Raw genomic sequence first — 19493 nt, 5'->3', positions numbered from 1 at the left:
AAGGGAATACTTAATCTTTTATTTTGAGGAAATAAACAAAAATTGAGCACAGTTATGCAAATCAAAAGTATTTTAGTACAAACTCCATGCTATTTAAAATTCTGTAATGTGATGTGGTTTGAATTCCAGCTGGAATATAAATCTTACTTAAAGGTGCAGTCTGCATTTCTAGTGAAAGGTTGTTGATTTGAGCTCAACAGCCAATGAAATCAAACCCCTCCCTTCTGTGCTCCTGAGGCAAAGTGTTGATTGGCTGGAATAGTGTATGGTTAGGTCCAAGCCACTTTGTTTCCCATTTACAGAGCAGGGACTGTGTACGAACACAGAAAACAAAAAAATAAAAACAAAAACAAACAAAACAAAACAAAATGGAAAAACTGGAGCAGAGAGACTGAGAGAAGTATCAAGAATACTGAAAGGGATTCCAAAACAGTGATGATTCCTAGATGTTTTTTTTTTTTTGGTAGAAAAAAATCAATGTGTGCATACCTCTTCTCAGTTGCACTTATGTGTTCTTTTCACATAACTGTCAGATATGTGTCTGCTATATGTGCTGACTGCATAGGTGCAATTTATACACATTTATATTGTATATTATTTATTATTTATTTTTTAAGTATATTGCATTATCAACTTTATGATAATGTTTGCTTCAATGTATTTTAAAACTAATGAATCCATAACTTTGAAAACAGCCTGATCGTGATTTTATACCCTTTACAGAGAGAGACTGGATTCAAATACAATGAATCTTATACATATTACACACAAAAAATCAATTGTTATAGATTTACCTGTGAAAACTTAAAAACAAATTTTAAAAAATAGGTCAATAATTAATACCAATTAATAGGTCAATATAACCCTTCTTATTATATTATATATTGTTTTGGTAGTGAAAAATTTTGGGAGAGGAAAAATATTCCAAAACTGTCTGAAAATAGAATATGAGAATTAACTGTTCAATTACTAAAAATGTGTAGCTTGGACATTATACAATTAACATACATACAAAGTTTGGGGAAAAAGACACATTTATTTCAAGATGTTACCAACTCTGACTTTGAACCAATTCTGTAGATTGGCCTGTATCATTCTCAATAATGCCTTAATGTGCTTCACTATGATTATTGTGCAAGCTATATGCTTTCCTCAATAATCTAAATAATACACTATTACATATTATACATGTTTAGAATCAGTGTTGATTGAACATAGGGATAAGCTGAAGCATGTAATCTTGGGGCGTAAAAACCTCAATTAAATTTATCTCCCTAGAGTAAGAAAAGGTTCTAGATCATTTGGGCGCAAAAGGCCATTTCTCTGCCTATAATACACGCCTAGACCTGCCAGTTGATAAGAAAATCTGACTGCCTTTGTTACCTGCTCCACTTCTTTTCTTCTTCAGCGTTTTCTTTTCTTTTTCTTTTGCTCTTTTTCTCTGAAGAAATTCCTGTAACTGCTCACTAAGCCTTTTCTCCGGGGTTATTCTACTTCCTCTAGTCTTCGTTTTCCTTTATTTTGTTTTTCCTCTACATCAAGCTGTAGGCATTTTGAACTTTAGCTGAAACAAGCCTCAGTTTGTATAGATAGTATTTTGGAACTTTTGTCGTCCGGCCAACAAGGTTACTTTGACCACAACTCAACGAGTCTAGTTAGGGAAAGTGAGTGTAACAGCGCTCTATCCGAGTACAGCCATAATGGACCAAGAAGCCAGCAAAGGCTGTACTGCCTAACCACTTCTGCCTGCTTGCAAAAATAATCATCAGCCTTAAAACTCCACTTCATCAACCCTGGAATACAGTTGCTAGATCAGCTGAGAAGCCCCGTTATCAGACCCTCCTTGCTTGCCAACCACTGCATCCTGGGGAGCATCACCTTGCAAGGAGAGTCGCGAGTGAAGCCAGCACTGAAACAATGCTTTCAGGTCTAACCGAAAGGGGCTCATCTCTGTCACGACGCTGGCAAAAGTAGACAAACTTTACTTATGCCATCTGTGATAAGAGTTGACATCGGACAGTGCTCTGAATTCCTAATTTTAAGTCCTAGAGAAGTTGATTTATACCCCTGGCGGTGCTGGTAACTCTGATCCACATACTCCATTTCACTATCACAAAAGTAAGTGATCAGTTCATTTTATTATTCAAAAGATCCATTTTATTCATCTGTTTGATTTTAACCTCTTTGTTATGTGTTCATTGATAATGCTTCATTTATTCAGTTGTGTATAGACATTTAGCTATACATAAATATCCATATTTATCGCCTAGTCATGGTCTTGCATCAAAGCAGAGACAAAGATCCCAGTATCAAGAGTTTACTACTTCTGATTATAAGACTGATTTAATTTGGTTTGTCTATTTTCCTTCAATTCAAGGTGGTGCCCCAATTTTCAACATGTGCAAATTTAAATTCTAGTGTAGTAGTCGCTACACTTGATAAACATCGTAGATTCAAAAGAGAGGTGTTACTGAAACCAGCTGTTGAAAAGTCCTGGTTGAAATTATTGGCACCCCTGAATTTTAAGAAGAGAATGTAGAATTTCTTCAGAAAAAACAGCAAATTAACCAATTTTGTATAATCAAAATATTTGAATAAAGTGTCCACAGTTACTGAACAAAAGAAAATAATAAAACTTGCATAGTATTAAAATAATAAGAACACAAAATGTACCCCGGACACAATCATTGGCGCTTTTCACTAATTTTTGGTTGCAGAACCTTTGGCAACAATGACAGCCTCTAAACTTTTCTTGTAGCTGTCTAGAAGCTTCTTGCACCTGTCTCCTGGTAGTATCTGCCACTCTTCCACTGCGATATGTTCAAGCTCTTTTAAGTTTACAGGAGTCCTTTTTGCAAAGGCGGATTTCAGCTCTCTCGAAAGGTTTTCAACGGGATTTAGGTCACGACTCATTGCCGGCCAGTTTACAATGGTCCATCTTTTCCTTTTCAGCCATTCTTTTGTTTTGCTGGATTTGTGATTTGGGTCATTGTCCTGCTGAAAGATCTAAGACCCTCGCCTCAAACCTAGTTTTCTGACACTGGGTAACACATTTCAATATGCTTTGGTAATCATCTGATTTAATAATTCCTTTGATAAATTCAATGCTTCCAGTACCAGAGGCAGCAAAGCAGCCACACAGCATGATAGAACTTCCAACATGTTTTACTGTAGTTAGGGTGTTCTTTTCCTTATGGGATTCATTTTGTCACCTATTAACAAACTGCTGCATTGCATTCCCAAAAAGCTCTATTTTTGGTTTCACCTGTCCATAGAACATTATCCCAGAAGGACTGTAGCTTATCTATGAAAGTTTTTGCAAACATTAATCTTGCCTTTGTGTGCCTTTTCTTTCAGTAATGGTGTCCTCCTTGGCCTTCGCCCATGGAGCCCTACTTGGTTTAGTGTGTGGCGTATGGTACGGGCTGATACCACGACTCCAGATTGCTCCAGGTCAGCCTGAAGCTATTTAGATGATTTAGGTGTGTTTTTTCCACAATCTGCATCAACCTTCGCAGACTTCTCTCATTGAGTTTCATCTTAGCACCACGTCCTAAAAGCGTCTTAACAGTTTTATGACTGAAACTTCTTGATAACATTATAAACTGTTGAAACAGAGATTTTAAGATCTTCGGAATTACTATGTTTTTTGGTAATAGCATTTCTGATGCTCTGAGACAGCTGTCTTGTCTTTGCCATTGTGAAACGGAAACTGGAAACAATCAGCCTCTTTTTATGCAGTAAAACCATCAATCATTGATTCATTCAGGTCATGTGAACACTGAAAATTAAGCAGAGGTGAGTCTTATTTGTTTTGTATTTTGTTTTAGAAACTAATTTAAATTCATCAAAAGGGTGCCAATAATTGTGTCAAGCGTACATTTTTTGTCTCTATTTTTTATTTTGCTGTATGAAAGCATTTTTTGTTGTTGTTCAGTAACTTTGGGCATTTTATTAAATATTCTCATTATACAAAATTGTTTAGTTTCCATTTAATTCTGTAGATATTCTAAATTCTGTACTTAAAATTCAGGGGTTCAAATAATTTCAACCAGGACTATATTTACCTCTTTTCAGAAATTTCTTACAAGCCTATATTCCTATAGACAAACAGAAGATCAAGAAAACATTCTGGCTGCATATCGAGTAGTGAACCATACTGATGATCCCAGTAGAAACTGTCGAAGTAGCCTGGGCATATTCCTCCTGTGCTAGCTTTGCGGCCCTCTGGATGATCCATACTGTGGGGGAAATCCTTCCCATGCCAATCAGAGATCATCAAAGGGAAAAGTCTCTAGTTCAGACTTTCAGCTAAGCTTTTCACTTCAGCAGGATAATTAAAAGTATATACTTGAGCTCCATGCACGATCAGAAGTCGAGCTGGGAACAGAATTCTTTGCTTAGTGTTGCCTTTATCACGCAGCACCTAGCACACTTAATTGTAACTTTGTTGCAAGAAATACTGATCATTTTGTCTTTGTAAATCACCTTCACCTTAGTTGTAGCACTCCTGAGGACTTGATCCATTTGTCTACACTCCAAAAACCCCATATTCACTATGTAGTTGACTTCATACCTCTCAAGGTGTTGGAGGTCCAATGGGCTCTCTCAGTTATCAGTGTAGGGAGATTTATATCCATACTTAAGCTTTGGGAAGCCAGCTTCGAAGAAGGCACATATAGTACATTCTGACCCTCCTTTTTTTTCAGGGAGGCCTAACGTTTGAGTTTATTTCTACAACTTCGACACTCCATTTCATCCAGTTTCATTTGTAATATTTCCAAATATGACTCCAGTGATTTTGTAGTTTTGAGTTGATTAATTTTGTTCTCTGCACCTGAGACACATTCCACTGCTTCAGTGATTTATTTTTAACTTAACAGCTGACAAAACAACCTTAATTTTGCTGGTAACTTGATCTTCCATCTTCTACATAGTTTTGATTATTTCAGTGTGGCTTGTGCTGGGGCTTCCATTGTCTCTAGCATTTTCTTGCTCAGGTGTGCTATCTCTGCCAGGATTAAACTCATATTGTTATCTTCTACTAGATTTTAATTTTTTCTATTCAGCTCTGCGCCATAACTACAATTCCTGCATGTGTTACTTAAACCAGCCTTCCTGGATCCCATTTCATGGTCTCACTGGTAGGGCTGGGAGATATGACGACATATAAAAGGATAAATTATAAAATTCATAATCAGATGTGCAACAACAAAAAAAAATCCTTGATACAAACCAGTGAAACCTTTGAAGTGTGCTTATCACTGAGATCACATTTGTGGCATCAGCAGTGTGTAAAAACAGTCCTCAAGATGTTGGTATATAGACAGCCTCATTAGCATGATTTTGCAGCATTAAACTGATAACATAGAAATATTTTAACCATCTTAAAAAGTGTGTCAAAAATTTTAAAAGTTTCTATATAAACAGCAGTACCAATGAGATTTATAAATAAAGTCCTTTCAGTGTATGCAGTTGTATCTAAACTCTAACTAATATGAGGGAAAATGCAAAAAAATTGGAGCAAAGCACTGGCCTGTTTTGGTCACATCAAAGGGCTGAGTTCAGGGTTCTATCTGGACCCTTTTCCATCTTGGGATTATCAGTGTTGGGGAAGTTACTCAGGAGTTGTAATAAGTTACTTTTTACTTCTTACTCCTTGGAAAAGTAATATTATTATTACTTGTTATCAAAACTTATTAGTTGCATTACTTGTTTTATTACTTTATGATCCCCCTCCCAGCTGGAAGGATGTCATCCTTGAGAGTGTGTCTTTCAAGGCTTGACATCAGGACTTCAAGGCAATTCCCAGTTTGACGCACAGGCTATTGAGCTTGTTTATTGGCATTTTGGTGATTCTGGAAATCGCTGGATTTCCTCCACATGTTATGGTGCAACTATAGATCTATAATGGTGACATCCTTGTCACTGTCTTCTCCCCGTTCAGAATCAAACTCCAAATTGAGAGACCGATATATTTTGAATGCCTTGGCAAAATTTGATGCATTGTCTGTCACAGTAGTTACAACTTTGCCAAAGCCATATTTTGAATTAATTTGTTCTATCTCTGCGCCAATAACATCAAATGTGTGCCTGCCTCTGATTCTTTTACATGCTATGGTGGCCTTGTTGCCCTCTAAAGTTGAATTGCTGATCCAATGAACTGTTACAGCCAGAAAGCTTTTGTTGTTAGCTGTCCAGATGTCACTTGTGGTGGAAACAAACTCTCCTAGTGTGACTTTCAAATTAGATTCCATCACTGCATATTCTCTCTTGAGGTAGCTAGCAAACGTCTTTCTCTGCAGCAGCTTGTCAGTGCTCTTCATGTTTATTTTCTCTATAATGAGTTGAAATGAGGGTGAGTCAACTGTGGAAATAGGTGATATCTCCTCTGCGATATAACGACGCGCCTCTTCAGATTTTGTCCACTTAATGTATCTCCACCACATTGTCCTGCTCTGAAATCCGTTTTTTGTTGCTTTAGCCAGAGTGCATGCATCAATGGCAGTAGAGGCATTCCTGTCCAGTGTTTTTTTTTTTTTTTCAATAAGTTTCAAATTGCTGTGCTGCTGTATCAGATGCTGCAATAAATTAGATGTATTTTTCGCGGTTGAAAGCATTTTGCTTCCAGCACAAAGTTTACAAATAGATGACAATGTTCTTTGCATGTTTGACTGAGACAAACTCAAAAAAATGACAATACTTCCAGCTGCTGAAAGTATACCTCCCTCTCCCTCATCCGCCATCCTTCGTTTAGCTTTTTGGCTAGTAGCCGATATGACCTACCCTGACCTGCTTGCACATATGTCATCATATGATAGCCTACCTAGGACAAAAAACAAATTGCGTTCTGGCAACGCAGTAACACAGCATTACTTGGAAAAATAACTGTAATATAATTACTATTTTGGAAATTGTAGTCCCTTACACTACTCATTATCGGGGAAAGCAATAACATTGCAGTAACAGTAATGCGTTACTGCCCAACACTGGTGATTACACACACAGATGCAGGTTCTGAATGCACCACTGCCACCTGATATTCTATCCATCCTTTCGCTGCGTGCGTGTGTCTGTCTGGTGTCTGTGTGTGTGCCTGTGTGTATGTGTGTGTGTCATGGACGACTGAATACAAAGATGGTCGTCGCATCAGCATTTCCACTATGCTGCTTTTAAGCTTGCATTTGTGACACATTTTGCAACCAGATTCTGCCTAGTGGAGCCGGGGGGGGGTTGGGACCCCGGTACGTGGGACACACCCCCTAAACTTGAATGACAGGCCCCAGGAGGCACGGTGGAAAGGTAAACCAGCTAAAATGAGTCTGTAAGTAGCTAGCTAAAGCCTTTACCATTTATACATCAATGTAACATTTTCGAAGACATGGCACTCAGGCTAACTTTGACTATATTTTAGCATTAGCTAACACCTGTTGCTTTATTGAGCAATTAGGCAATGGCTGTTAGCATTCATTAATGCTTTTGTCTTTCAGCACAGGGTTTTTTTTGTATGGCCATTTACTTTCATCATGTGTTAGCTTGATGACTCTTAATGTTATTAATCCCACATCTGACTAAATTAAACTGATTTGTGTTAGGAATATAAGAACATCAATGAAGGCATTCATAAATTCCAGGACAATACTTTCAGTTCATATCCATCAATGAGTAAAAATAAGTAATAGCTATCTAAACAAATATTTAGTGCTTAAATGTTTGTCTTTGATATGACACTTCTCGATACCCAGTAATATAATTGAACAATACAAAAGACAGATTCAAAAGCTTAAAGCTTTTGAAAGATATTTTAGAATATTATGCTCTATATGGTAAACTACTGAACATCAACTATATATGTAGTCATGAACAATTAATACCCTGTCTGCATGAAATATGTAATATTTAAACTAAGCCTTTGAAATTTGATTTTGAAACAACTTGTATTATTCCTCTGTCCATCAACAGGTCCAAACCCTGGAGCGAGGGGCAGAGCTGCATTGACTGTTAGTGATAGAGACCACAGCAGTAACACAGGACACCTGAAAAGAGAAACTTGATACAGGACTGAAGCAGAAGCAGCAGGACATCCACCAACAGTTGCTTAGATGAAGATCATCCTCTCTGTATGTCTAGCCACAGAAACAGTGTAATGGCTGCCTATGTCTTTCTCAGTTGTTTCAGGCGGAAGCATCTAAGGGTTGGGCTTTGCTGCTGGACATCAGAGTGGTCCTTCACATGCTCTTTAAAATACTTTTTGAATTTATTAAAATGTGATGTGGTGATGTTTTGTTCTTAGTATTATAATTATTTATGAGTATTATTATTATTATTATACGTATTAATGTTAGCATTATTATATTATCATTATATTATTATTATTATTATTATTATATTATCATTATATTATTATTATTATTTATTAGTATTAGTATTACTTACCTGTAGTAAAAAGTTTTGAATGTGACGTATAGAGCTTATCAGTACTGTTTTGGGTCAACATGGCTGCAGAGACCGGAGAGGGATTACATTTGTAATACTAATAGTTAACTGATCATTAGCTAGTGTTATGTGTTGCAGGGTGTCCACATCAACCAAAGATGCACAAAATCACCCATAATGACAGGTCTGCTGATCCTGTATTACACTGACTTTAATGTCATAGAGGAGCTACAGTACTGTATATTACATGTAAACAATTAGATAAAATATTTATATAACTTTTCAAGTTAATATTAAGAAAAGAATCATACCCAGCTCTTTAGAAAAATAAAACTGCTCAGATAAGAAGTAAGTTTTAGCTCAGTCTTTGATGTTTATGAATTCTGTGAATGTTCAAGCTTTTGTCAATGAATAAATCTCTCCCTCAGTGTTGCAATCTGAACTGAGAGAGGACTTGCAGAGTCCACTGTCAACACTGGAGTAGTCTAGTCCAGTGCAGTCTTCTGCACTGTATCGTGACTGTGCCACAGGCTGCTTCAATAATCCAAATACAAACATATCAGTGAATGAAAAGCATATAGATCAGTATGAGCCCAGCGTAAGTATGTGTGACTAGTGAAATATGAAAAATGGCTAACTCTCCTCCTTTGTTTTAGTATAAATGTCACTTCAAAATTATTACACAAAATATTTGGCCATCTAAATTTTGTTTTTTTCATTTTAAGTTGCACCTTTTGTAATGACCAATTTTCTACTTTCTTGTAAAGGCACACATAAAACAGAAAAGTTCTGGGTTCTCTGAAACCCAGCATACCCTGTTCACCAAATACTTTTAATGCTGTCAGTTAATTTGACTTAATAATAGAATCTGAGCAGGTGTTGTCACATGTCAGGATGTGTCACTTATCTAAATGTTTGCACTTTGCTAACTGCATGTTTGAATTGATGGCACAAACAGGTGTAACAAATTACATTTCTGAGGAAGCTTGTATTGGACTCACCAGATTAAAAGTAGTTAGTTTTTATTTTTTTCCACTTGTATCCAGTTACTGTATTCAGTAACTTGATAATCGCCAAACCAGTCTGTAGTCATCGTCAAGTCATACATGTGGGTGTTTTTCTGAGGTTCAGATGCAGCTCAGCTCTGCACAGACAGCTGGAGGACAGTCAAACCTTTTATTCATACCTTCAAAGCCCTGTAGTGATTCTTATTTTCCTGAGATCAGACGGCAGTAGTAAGGTGGTGACTGAGAGCAGATAATGTGTCTCAGCAGACAGTTTAAAAAACAAGCCTACCATGTAGTGGCAAAATCATCTGAACTCGCATATCACCGTCTGAACATTTTTATGAAAAATGTCTAGTTAGCTACGATTTCATACAATAGCCTTTGCAATTAAACGTTACTGACCTTTATTGTGTTGTTTTAATGTTAATTCTCATGCAATTAATTTTGAGTTTTTTCAAGCACCCCACTATCTGATAGTCCTAATGTTTATATGAAAACGTTTTTGTAGGTTGAATACTTTTTAAGTACTGTCCGGCCAGTTTAAAATTAAATTGATAAACAAAAAGTTACCCTATCAGGCTAATGGTATAAGTTTACATTACGCTAAGGTTAGCTAACACACATGAGCAGACAAAAATAATCAACTTACCAACCTGTGCCTTATTTTCTTAACAAGTAGATTCCTTTTTAACTTCATGTCATTTATGAGGCATTGAGACACACGACATTGAGCACCAGTACTGTGTACAGTACATTGTGGCTTCTGAATGAGCCTTCCTGGGGTTATGACCCAGTCATCGATCCTAAACTATTACAATATCGTGTGCTGTATAAAGAAAGAATTAACCTATCAAATGTATGTAGATGTTACATAGTATTAATCAAGAAACAGTTTTTAATAACAATTCTGAGGTGAGTCATTTCTTTTCTCTTTATTTTTCTTTTTAAAAAAAATAATAAATATAAATGAAGGGACTATGTTTGGAAACCAGAGTTAATACCAAACTAAACCAAATAAGTGGATCAAAGTAAGATAATCTAAGTATCTAAATAAAGTTGAAATTAAGTAACTGTAGTGGTATTGTACTCATTATATCAGATTATTCCTTTTTTTTCTTTCTTAAACAAAAAATAAAGAGAGGTAAACAATTTAAAAAGGGAAGCAGATGAGATCATTTAATTTGAAAAATCAATTCAATTAAATTTTATTTATATAGTGCCAAATCATAACATGAATTATCTCAAGGCACTTTACAGACCTTACAAAACTATAGAAATAAACCCAACAGTTCCCACCATGCAGTTATGGTGGGAACTGGTTTTGATTTAGTTTTAGTCTTAGTTTTTTGACCAAAATGTGTATTAGTGTTAGTAAAATTTTAGTCATTTGATTTTTGTTAGTTTTAGTCTAGTTTTAGTCGACAAAAACTAAAGACATTTTTGTTTAGTTCATCAATGACATTCACTTTCATCATACATTTTTAATTTTTATGTCTTCAATGCATTTTGAGGCTACAGCTGTCACTGTCTTTGTGTACAGTTACCATGGTTACAGTCTATAGCAAGGTGTCTGTTTCACTCAGCTCTGCAGTAGTACAGACTGACTCACCTCAGTATATCCAGTTACATTAGCATTTACAAACTTTCACTAATCTCTCTGATCTAATCTAATGTAGTCTGTCTAATCTAATCTGATATGCTCATTGCTGCTAACCTAACACTAAGGTAGCTGTTCACTGTGCTGTTCACTGCAGTGCAGTGAGTCATTTAGAAGCTGGATTCACTCACTTGTTCACTAAAATACTGTTCATTTTCTGAGTTTAGTTTAAGAGGAGACCCTATATCGTTGCATAATATCAATACTGTGATCTTTGTTTAGCGAACATCTAGAGGAAGATTTAGATGGACTGCTGAAATTAATCCTGGAATTTACTCACTCCTCCTGATGGCAACACTAAAGATAGCCAACTGAAAGTACCGTTGATGTTAGCTCCACATCCACAGCACTTGATCGTACATTAGCTCACCTTTTTATAAATGTCGGTGTACTTCTTGCATGTTTTCATAGTTCTCAGTGGATTGTATATTAATTTAGTCCATAAATCTGTTTCTTCCAAGAACAGGTAACAACAGATAACATTACTGACATACTCATAACTTTGAAAGGTGTTTCATATTAATAGTTGTGGAACAGGTCAACCGGCTAAATCATCTTCTGAACAGCGGGGGGAAACTGTTTTACTATTAAGGATTTATAGTGTGTGTTCCCAGAGATGTGTGCAGGTTTTTGAATAAGATGTGTCCATCTGACACATTCTTGTTTAGTTTCTATTCGTTGATGAAAAATGTAATTCATTTTGTCATAATTTTTTGTTTTCAAAGTTTAGGTTTTATTTGGTTTTAGTCTTGTTTTCATCATGGAATATAGGTTGTCAACAAATATTTTTCATCATAGTTTACATTAACGAAATTACCACTGCCACCATGAGCAAGCACAGGGACAGTGGAGAGGAAAAACTCCCTTTTAACAAGAAGAAGACTCCAACAGAACTGGACCCAGGGTGGGAGGCTGTTTGCCTTCACTAGTTGGGTTGGGAGGAGAAATGGGGGACAGAGAAGAGAGAGAGACCAGGAACAGTTGTATACAGTATATTGTTGTATTCAAGCACCGTCAGACTGATTGTTATAATAATGATAGTAGACTTATAGGTGTAATAAGGTTATTAATAATAACAGCAGCAATGACAGCAGCACTAATTAATAATAATAATAATAACAATAATAATAATAATAAGATTAATAATGATGCTGATGAGTGTTGAGTAGTCGTGGGACATCCAGATCCTGCAGCTCTGGAGTCAGAGGTACATACAGAATGAGGACAGGGAGAAAGAGGACAGAGAGGAAAAGCACAAACTACAGATGAGAGAAGACACAAAGTTAATGACATAGTAGTTTGATATAAATGCAGAGGGGTAGAGAGAGAGATAAGAAAAGAGAAGAAGTGCTCAGTGCGTCATGGGAGTTCCCCCAGCAGCCTTGACCTATAGCAGCATAACTAAGGGCTCACCTGAGCCATCCCCCTAACTATAAGTTTTATCAAAGAGAAAAGTTTTAAGCCTATCTTAAATGTAGAGAGGGTGTCTGCCTCCCGAACTCAAACTGGGAGCTGGTTCCACAGGAGAGGAGCATGACAGCTCCCATTCTACTCTTGGAAACTCCAGGAACCACAAGTAAGCCTGCATTTTGAGAGCGGGGTGTTTTATTGGGATAATAGGGTACTATTAAAGCTTCGATGGAGCTTGGTCATTAAGGGCTTTGAAAGTAAGGAAAGGTATTTTAAATTCTATTTTGGATTTTACAGGGAGCCAATTCCGAGTAGCTTCTCTGAATTGGCTCCCTGTAAAATCCAGAACACAGGAGAAATATGATCTCTTTTTAAAGTTCCTGTCAGTACTCGCACTGTCGCACTTTGGATCAACTGGAAGCTTTTTACGAAGTCATTGGGACATTCTAATAAAAAGGAAGTAACTCTAAGTACAAGAGAACTTGAGAGAGAAGAGAGAACTAATAGTAAAAAAAAAAAAATACAGGTCAGCCAGACCTTTATGTCTTAAAGATGTGCCTGAAGGTTGACTACCTGATTAGTTTCATCCGGCCTCATACGTAAATACAGCTGGGTGTAATCTGCCTAGCAAAGCAAAGTAAATATGTGGTGCTTCCTGATAATATTGCCTAAAGGATGGGTGAAAAGTATCGGCCCTAGCAAAGAACCCTGTGGAACTCCATGACTAACTTTTGTGTGCATGGAAGAGTCATTGTTAACATGACCAAACTGGAATTTATCCAATAAATATGACTTAAACCAGTTTAGTGCGGTTCCGTTAATCCTACTGACATGTTCAAGTCTCTGAAATAAAATCTTGTGATTGATGGTTTCAAATGCAGGACTAAAATAAGCAGGACAAGTAGAGACGAGTCCATTGTCTGAGGCCTTGAGAAGATTGTTGGTAGCTTTCACCAGTGCTGTTTCTGTGCTATGATGTACTCTAAATACTGATTTAATATTTTAAAACGTACCATTCCTATGCAAAAAATCACATAATTGGTTTGCAACAGCTTTTTCAAAGATTTTAGAAAAAAAGGGGAGCTTGGATAAACATTAGGTCTACAGTTGGCTAAAACATTTGGATCAAGAGTAGGATTTTTAAGTAGAGGTTAACTTACTGCAACCTTAAAAGCCGACGGTATGTAGTTGGTTGGTTTAGATGAATTATTGTAAACTCAAACATTGATTAAAAATGGTCACACAAAAGAGGGTTTTGAGGAAATATTATTAAATGTTAGATTTCTCTGCCATTGTCAGTAACATAAAGAAGGTGTGATTAGGACAGTAAGTTGATTCTTTTATATTTGTCGAGTTGTCACTGTCAGCATCTACATGAACGTTGAAATCACCCACTATAATTACTTTTTCTGTAAAAACTAAGATAAAAAGTCTGAGAATTCAGATAAAAATTCTGAGGGGCAAGTGGAGGATATACAGTAACTAGTACAACTGATTTTTGCATTTTCCAGCTTGGGTGTGAAAGACTAAGGCTTTCAAATGAGTTATAACTAAATTTAGGTCTAGGGTTGATTAGTAATCTGGAGTGGAAAATTGCTGCGACCCCTCCTCTTGAGAGATGTGAGGGGTGTTGATTTATTTAGACTAACATATTCTTCTTGCTGCAACTAGGTTTGAGTAATGAAGAATAAATCAATGTGATGATCAGTTATCAAATCATAACACTAGATAGAAACACTAGATACTAATAGGGATTTAGATGAGAGTGATCTAATATTTAAGATAGTCCACATTTAATTGTCTTTTTTTTGGTTCTTTTGTAGTTGCTGTATTAATTTTTATTACATTTTTATAAAATACTATTCTTTTATTAATTATTTACTTTTTTAATTTAGGTGGTCGGGGTGCAGTCTCTAAGGAAACTACAGAGAAGTGTGTGGGACTGCTACTCTGCCTCCTGGTCTCTGGAATGTTATGGCTTTAGCTTTCTAATAAAAAAATCAAGAAGGAAAGTACAGAATCACAGCGATTTTGGCCTAATCTAAGAGAATGTAACACTTAAATTATTACCTAACATAAAAGTAAATTGATATGACAGAATAGTTGATAGTATTCAAAGAAAAGCCCCTATTCTTGCACTCACATGTACCAGTCCAAATCATAAACCACTGGACTACCGATATGTCATGCTGGCTGCTGTAATAATATTTAAAAGATACAGGCTCTCCTTATGGGAATATATGCAAAATGAATGTCTTGTTTAATCACTGAGGCACCAAGATTTCTGCACTGTGTGAGTAAGGGGAACCACCTAAATCTAACATTTTATAATATGTCTAGCTACAGTGAAAAATGACAGTAAATGAAGGTTAAACTTAATTATGATGGGAGAAAACAGATGTTTTGTCCTCCTTTTTACAATAGGGGTGTATGAAGGTAGGGACAGTGCTTCTGACAAGTCTAGCTAGAAAACTATAAAACCATCATTTTGAAGAGGGGAACAAGAAAGAAATTTACAGAACAGAAATTTATGACAAAAATTTAAACAATTCAACCATGACACTCTCGTTACAATAATGTATCATCCCTTAGTTCTTATTTAGTTTGAATTTGAGTTTTCATACTTGTCCATATATGTGCACTCCCTCCCTCTCTGCCTCTCTTCCCCTCTCTCTTTCCCTCTCCAACCTCTTTCTCCCTCTCTTTCCCTTTCCTTTCCCTTCCTTCTTCCTTCTCTCCCTTTCTCCCCCCCTGTCAACCTCCCTCCACCCCCCCACTCCCTCCCTCCATCCCTTTCCTCCTCTCTCTCCTTTTCTCCCTTTCTCTCTCTCCCTCTGTCTCCCCCTTTTTCTCCAATTCAATTCAAACTGACTCCGACCCCCCCATCTACCATTTCTTGCGTGGAAATCTGTTTCCCCTTTACATATTGTTTCCCATGCCATTCCCCTCTGTGGTTTAAGTTATGTATAAGTATAAGTTATAAGGTTGGGTTGAGGGTAGGCATCATCGTAGATTATTTTTAATGTAAAGGAAACCACAAATCAATGAGGAAACAGCTGTTGACACAAAACTGTCACGGTCCTCAGAAGCAACTGTCCTGTCAGCAGCACAGGTGTACTGAGTTTCTGAAAAGACAGCAGTGGGTACCAGCCACTGTGTCTTAACCAGGCTTACCACTGTCAGACATACTATCAAAACTGCTGACGTGTTCAGTGGACATTGTAATTGTCAATACAATACATGAAAAGTATACAGGAAAAAAAACAGGTGTTGTTTTTATTCCCTGACTCTGCAAACCAGAGCTTTATATTGTCTCAGTGAAACTGTTAAGCTCATGCTGAAACTGCAACCCACATCACAACCCACACAGCTGAATTCTAAACTTGTAATTTCAGTTCGGTTCTGTTCATTCATGATGCCTCTGCTGCCTGACTCTGACTTGTTGTCATTATAAAGTGACTGTTACAGGGTTGAAAATTTTTAAAGCCAGCTAACAGCCTTACCTTTCTCCATGATATTTCCATCTATGGTGTTGAATCCAAAATATTTCCTCATATTTCTTCTTAGTTTAGTGTGATTATCCGTTCAGCATGGCTTGCTAGTTTTCACCACTTTGCATTACCAAAGATAACTGTCCAGTGTACTCATAGGGTAATAGGGCATACAGTAGATCAGTGTGACAACACAAGGCCAGCCCTGTTGCATTTGTACATTAAACTTTTAAATTAATTAATTATGAAGAGTGACAGTAACTGTTATAAGTTTCTAAACCTGTAGACAGGAGATCTGAGTAATTTGAACGACAGTCTATTCATGTAATCTTCATAGACAGCATTTCAAGTGCACGATCAAAAACCATGTGTAAATGTGTATTGATATATTTGTAAAATATTAAGCCTGTTTGTGTTATGGATGGGGGCTGGATAATGAAGTAGTTTTTTCACAGTTAAAACTTTGTTCAGTTCAGTTTTTCATGTGGCAGTGATATTCAGTACTATGTGCATAAAGTATTAATAATAATAACAATGATAAATCAATCTACTCACACTTACTAAAAGTGAGGCCATAGCAATTACATCAGCCATTCTAAACATGTGGTAATTTATGTAGATTTTTAAGCTCTTTTTTCTTCTAGATGTAATTTTGTCAATTTTTTTAATTGTTTTTTCATCTTTTTTTTCTTAATTTTGGTGAAATCTATTTGGACTTACCTGTTCCCTTTCCCATTGTATTGCCAACAGATCTCAGAGAACCTGGGTAAGATGTACAGTGAAATGATCTTTGTCCACGGCTTTGTTCACTGTGACCCGCACCCAGGCAACGTGTTGGTCCGAAAGTGTTCCCAGAACAAGAAGACCGAGATTGTCTTGCTCGATCACGGCCTTTATCAGGTGGGAAATCTCAAGGCTGCCAGGACATAAAGAAAATATAATTTTTTCTAATATTGCAATCCATTTTTCATGCTGCTGGCTGAGGCTTTGAGTATATAGGTACAGCAGCAAACATACAGTCAACATGTATATAAAAAAAACATGGTCACCACACAAACTTTAACAGGCAGACACACACTTATATTAGAGCTGAGGCAGGATAAAAGCTTTTTGATAAACAACTCATTTGACTTTCTTAGTAGAGTGCAGTGTGCTGTGTTTAGATTGGTTCACCACAGCCTTAATTATTAAGGCACATACGGTATGTGCAATGTCATGTTGTACTCACACATATGCTTTTTGATTGTTAACCTACTTGCTTTTACAAACACCCACATGTCTGACATGAGTTTGTTTATTGCTTGTCCCTGTATTCATGAAGAGAATTTAGTGAAAAATACACAACTCCTTTATCTTTGACACACACAATACCTAAACACACACACACACACACACACACACACACACACACACACACACACACACACACACAGACTTCCATTCGACCATAATGGCACCAATTTCTTCCTAATGACTTCAAATTTTAGTTGTCATTTTGGAGTAGAATATTAATCCACTCTTCAAATGCACACATACACACATTTCCAGAATCATTGCCAGTAGGCTACTACACATTGTGTATGTGTCTCAAGTGCTGGAAATGGCAGAAGGTTTGTAGCTTGGAGATTAAATCAGTCCCTCCAGGATTTTGTGAGCTTTTTGGGGATTTTTGCGGCCAAAAATGCCTGATTTCACAGCAGCTTTTCTAAAAAAAATTGCAGTGCATATTGCAAAGAAAATTGCAAAAATAGTTCTTTCTTTTTTTTTTTAATTAATTAATAATTAATTAATTCCCCCACTCCACAGTAGCTTACCCTTTACAAGATATTGTTTGATCTTATTTGCATTTTTCTACTTTCTCTCTGTCCTCTGCCTCACTCAGTGAAGTCTCACACACACACACACACACACACACACACACACACACATGCTCCCCCTCTCTGATTTCATTACACATCCAACTTAATATTTTAAACTAAGCTTTTACACCATGTTTAATCATTTAATCTGAGACTTTTTATCCTTAAGCTATTTTCTTTATCATACATGCATATAAACACACACACACACACACACAGTTTGCCACGCAAAAAGGCAAGCATACCTCTGTCACTTTGTGATTTATACTACACTACATTACCACATTACCATGTATATTTAATCTAACTCACCGTGATAGTTTCTGCACTTGAGTTGCGATAGATCTGGATGCAACAGCCTCTGTCATGGTGATAGTGGTCAAATTTGCTGTAAAGTTGTGGTGATTGGACAAAATTGCTAGGCCATTCAGAATTCATGGGGATTGGTTAAATTTGCGTTAATTGTCTCAATTGCGAAATCCTGGAGGGACTATTAATTATGTGTAAAGTAAAAAAATGTGAAAGGAGAAAAATCAAATAGGTTTAATTTTTTACTGTTGAGGTCGATCTAAATGTCCATACATGCATAGTGAAGAAATGATTACATAAAGATACAGAACACACTTTATTAAGGCTGTTAAATTACAGATATAAATTCAAATTAATGATGATTGTTGATGGTCCTTGTTGTTATACCTAATGGCAGAAACACACTGTATGCCTATAATTTATGACAAAGAAAATGTAAACTCACAACAATATAAAAATGGAAATACTTGAATTAAAGACAGGCAGGTTAGATTAAAGGTTAACTCTAGTGTGTTTGACCACTGTAAGTGCTGTAGAGTAATGTATTTATGAGTGGGTCCTCATATTGTTTATATTGTGAATGAGGATGCACATTCACATGCTCAAGCATGCAGATGGCGCCAAGTTGGATTTATGCTCTTCTGCTGAACAGTTGGTAGCACACAACAGTGAAGACTGTAATCTCTGAATTAGCCAGTGATGACCTTCACCAAGAGGCAGTGACATGCAGAGAATTTTTGCTATCTCCCTTAGTTTCACCCCCACTGTGCAGTACAAATATTTGTAAATTATCATTAAAGTAGATAAAATCCTAACAAAAGACATCAAATCACCCTTCCAGATTCTGCAACCAGACTTCAGGTTGGACTACTGTCGGCTGTGGCAGGCTCTGATTAAAGGCAACATGTCCAAGGTGGAGCGTTACAGCCGCAGACTGGGAGCTGGAGATCTATACCCACTGTTCGCCTGCATGCTCACTGCTCGCTCCTGGACCGCAGTCAATGCCGGCATCAGTTCTGTGCCTGTGACTAACTCTGAGGTATGATTTCACACATACACAAACACCATATTTATTCAGCAGGCTTTATTTATGTTACACAGTGCCTCACAGTTGTTCAAAAAGTATACAAAAAAAAACAACAACACAGAAACTAAATAAATAAGCAACATTAAATGGCAAAAATAATAAAAATATGAACATGGCTAAGAGAAACATCTAAAGCCTAGATATCTAGAGGCCGGGGTGTTCACCTCACTATATAAAAGTCTTGGATGGACTGAATAACATGCAATACAATCAAGGTATTCCTGTCAACTCTGTAGT

At 36.7% G+C, this 19493-nt stretch overlaps 1 protein-coding gene across 8 annotated transcripts in view; it reads left to right on the top strand.

The window, feature by feature from the left end:
- Positions 1 to 19493, top strand: part of adck1 (aarF domain containing kinase 1) — a 114551-nt gene that overhangs the window by 78871 nt on the left and 16187 nt on the right. For all 8 annotated transcript variants that reach the window (XM_040137879.1, XM_040137880.1, XM_040137884.1 and 5 more), the window contains exons 8-9: positions 16752 to 16901; positions 19011 to 19208. In XM_040137879.1, coding sequence (XP_039993813.1) covers positions 16752 to 16901; positions 19011 to 19208 — 348 coding nt within the window. The remainder of the gene's footprint in view (positions 1 to 16751; positions 16902 to 19010; positions 19209 to 19493) is intronic.

Source organism: Xiphias gladius, chromosome 10, assembly GCF_016859285.1.
Source record: "Xiphias gladius isolate SHS-SW01 ecotype Sanya breed wild chromosome 10, ASM1685928v1, whole genome shotgun sequence".
Classification (NCBI taxonomy): Eukaryota; Metazoa; Chordata; class Actinopteri; order Istiophoriformes; family Xiphiidae; genus Xiphias; species Xiphias gladius.
Note: the sequence above shows the minus strand (reverse complement) of the source record. Positions and strands in the feature narration are given on the sequence as shown.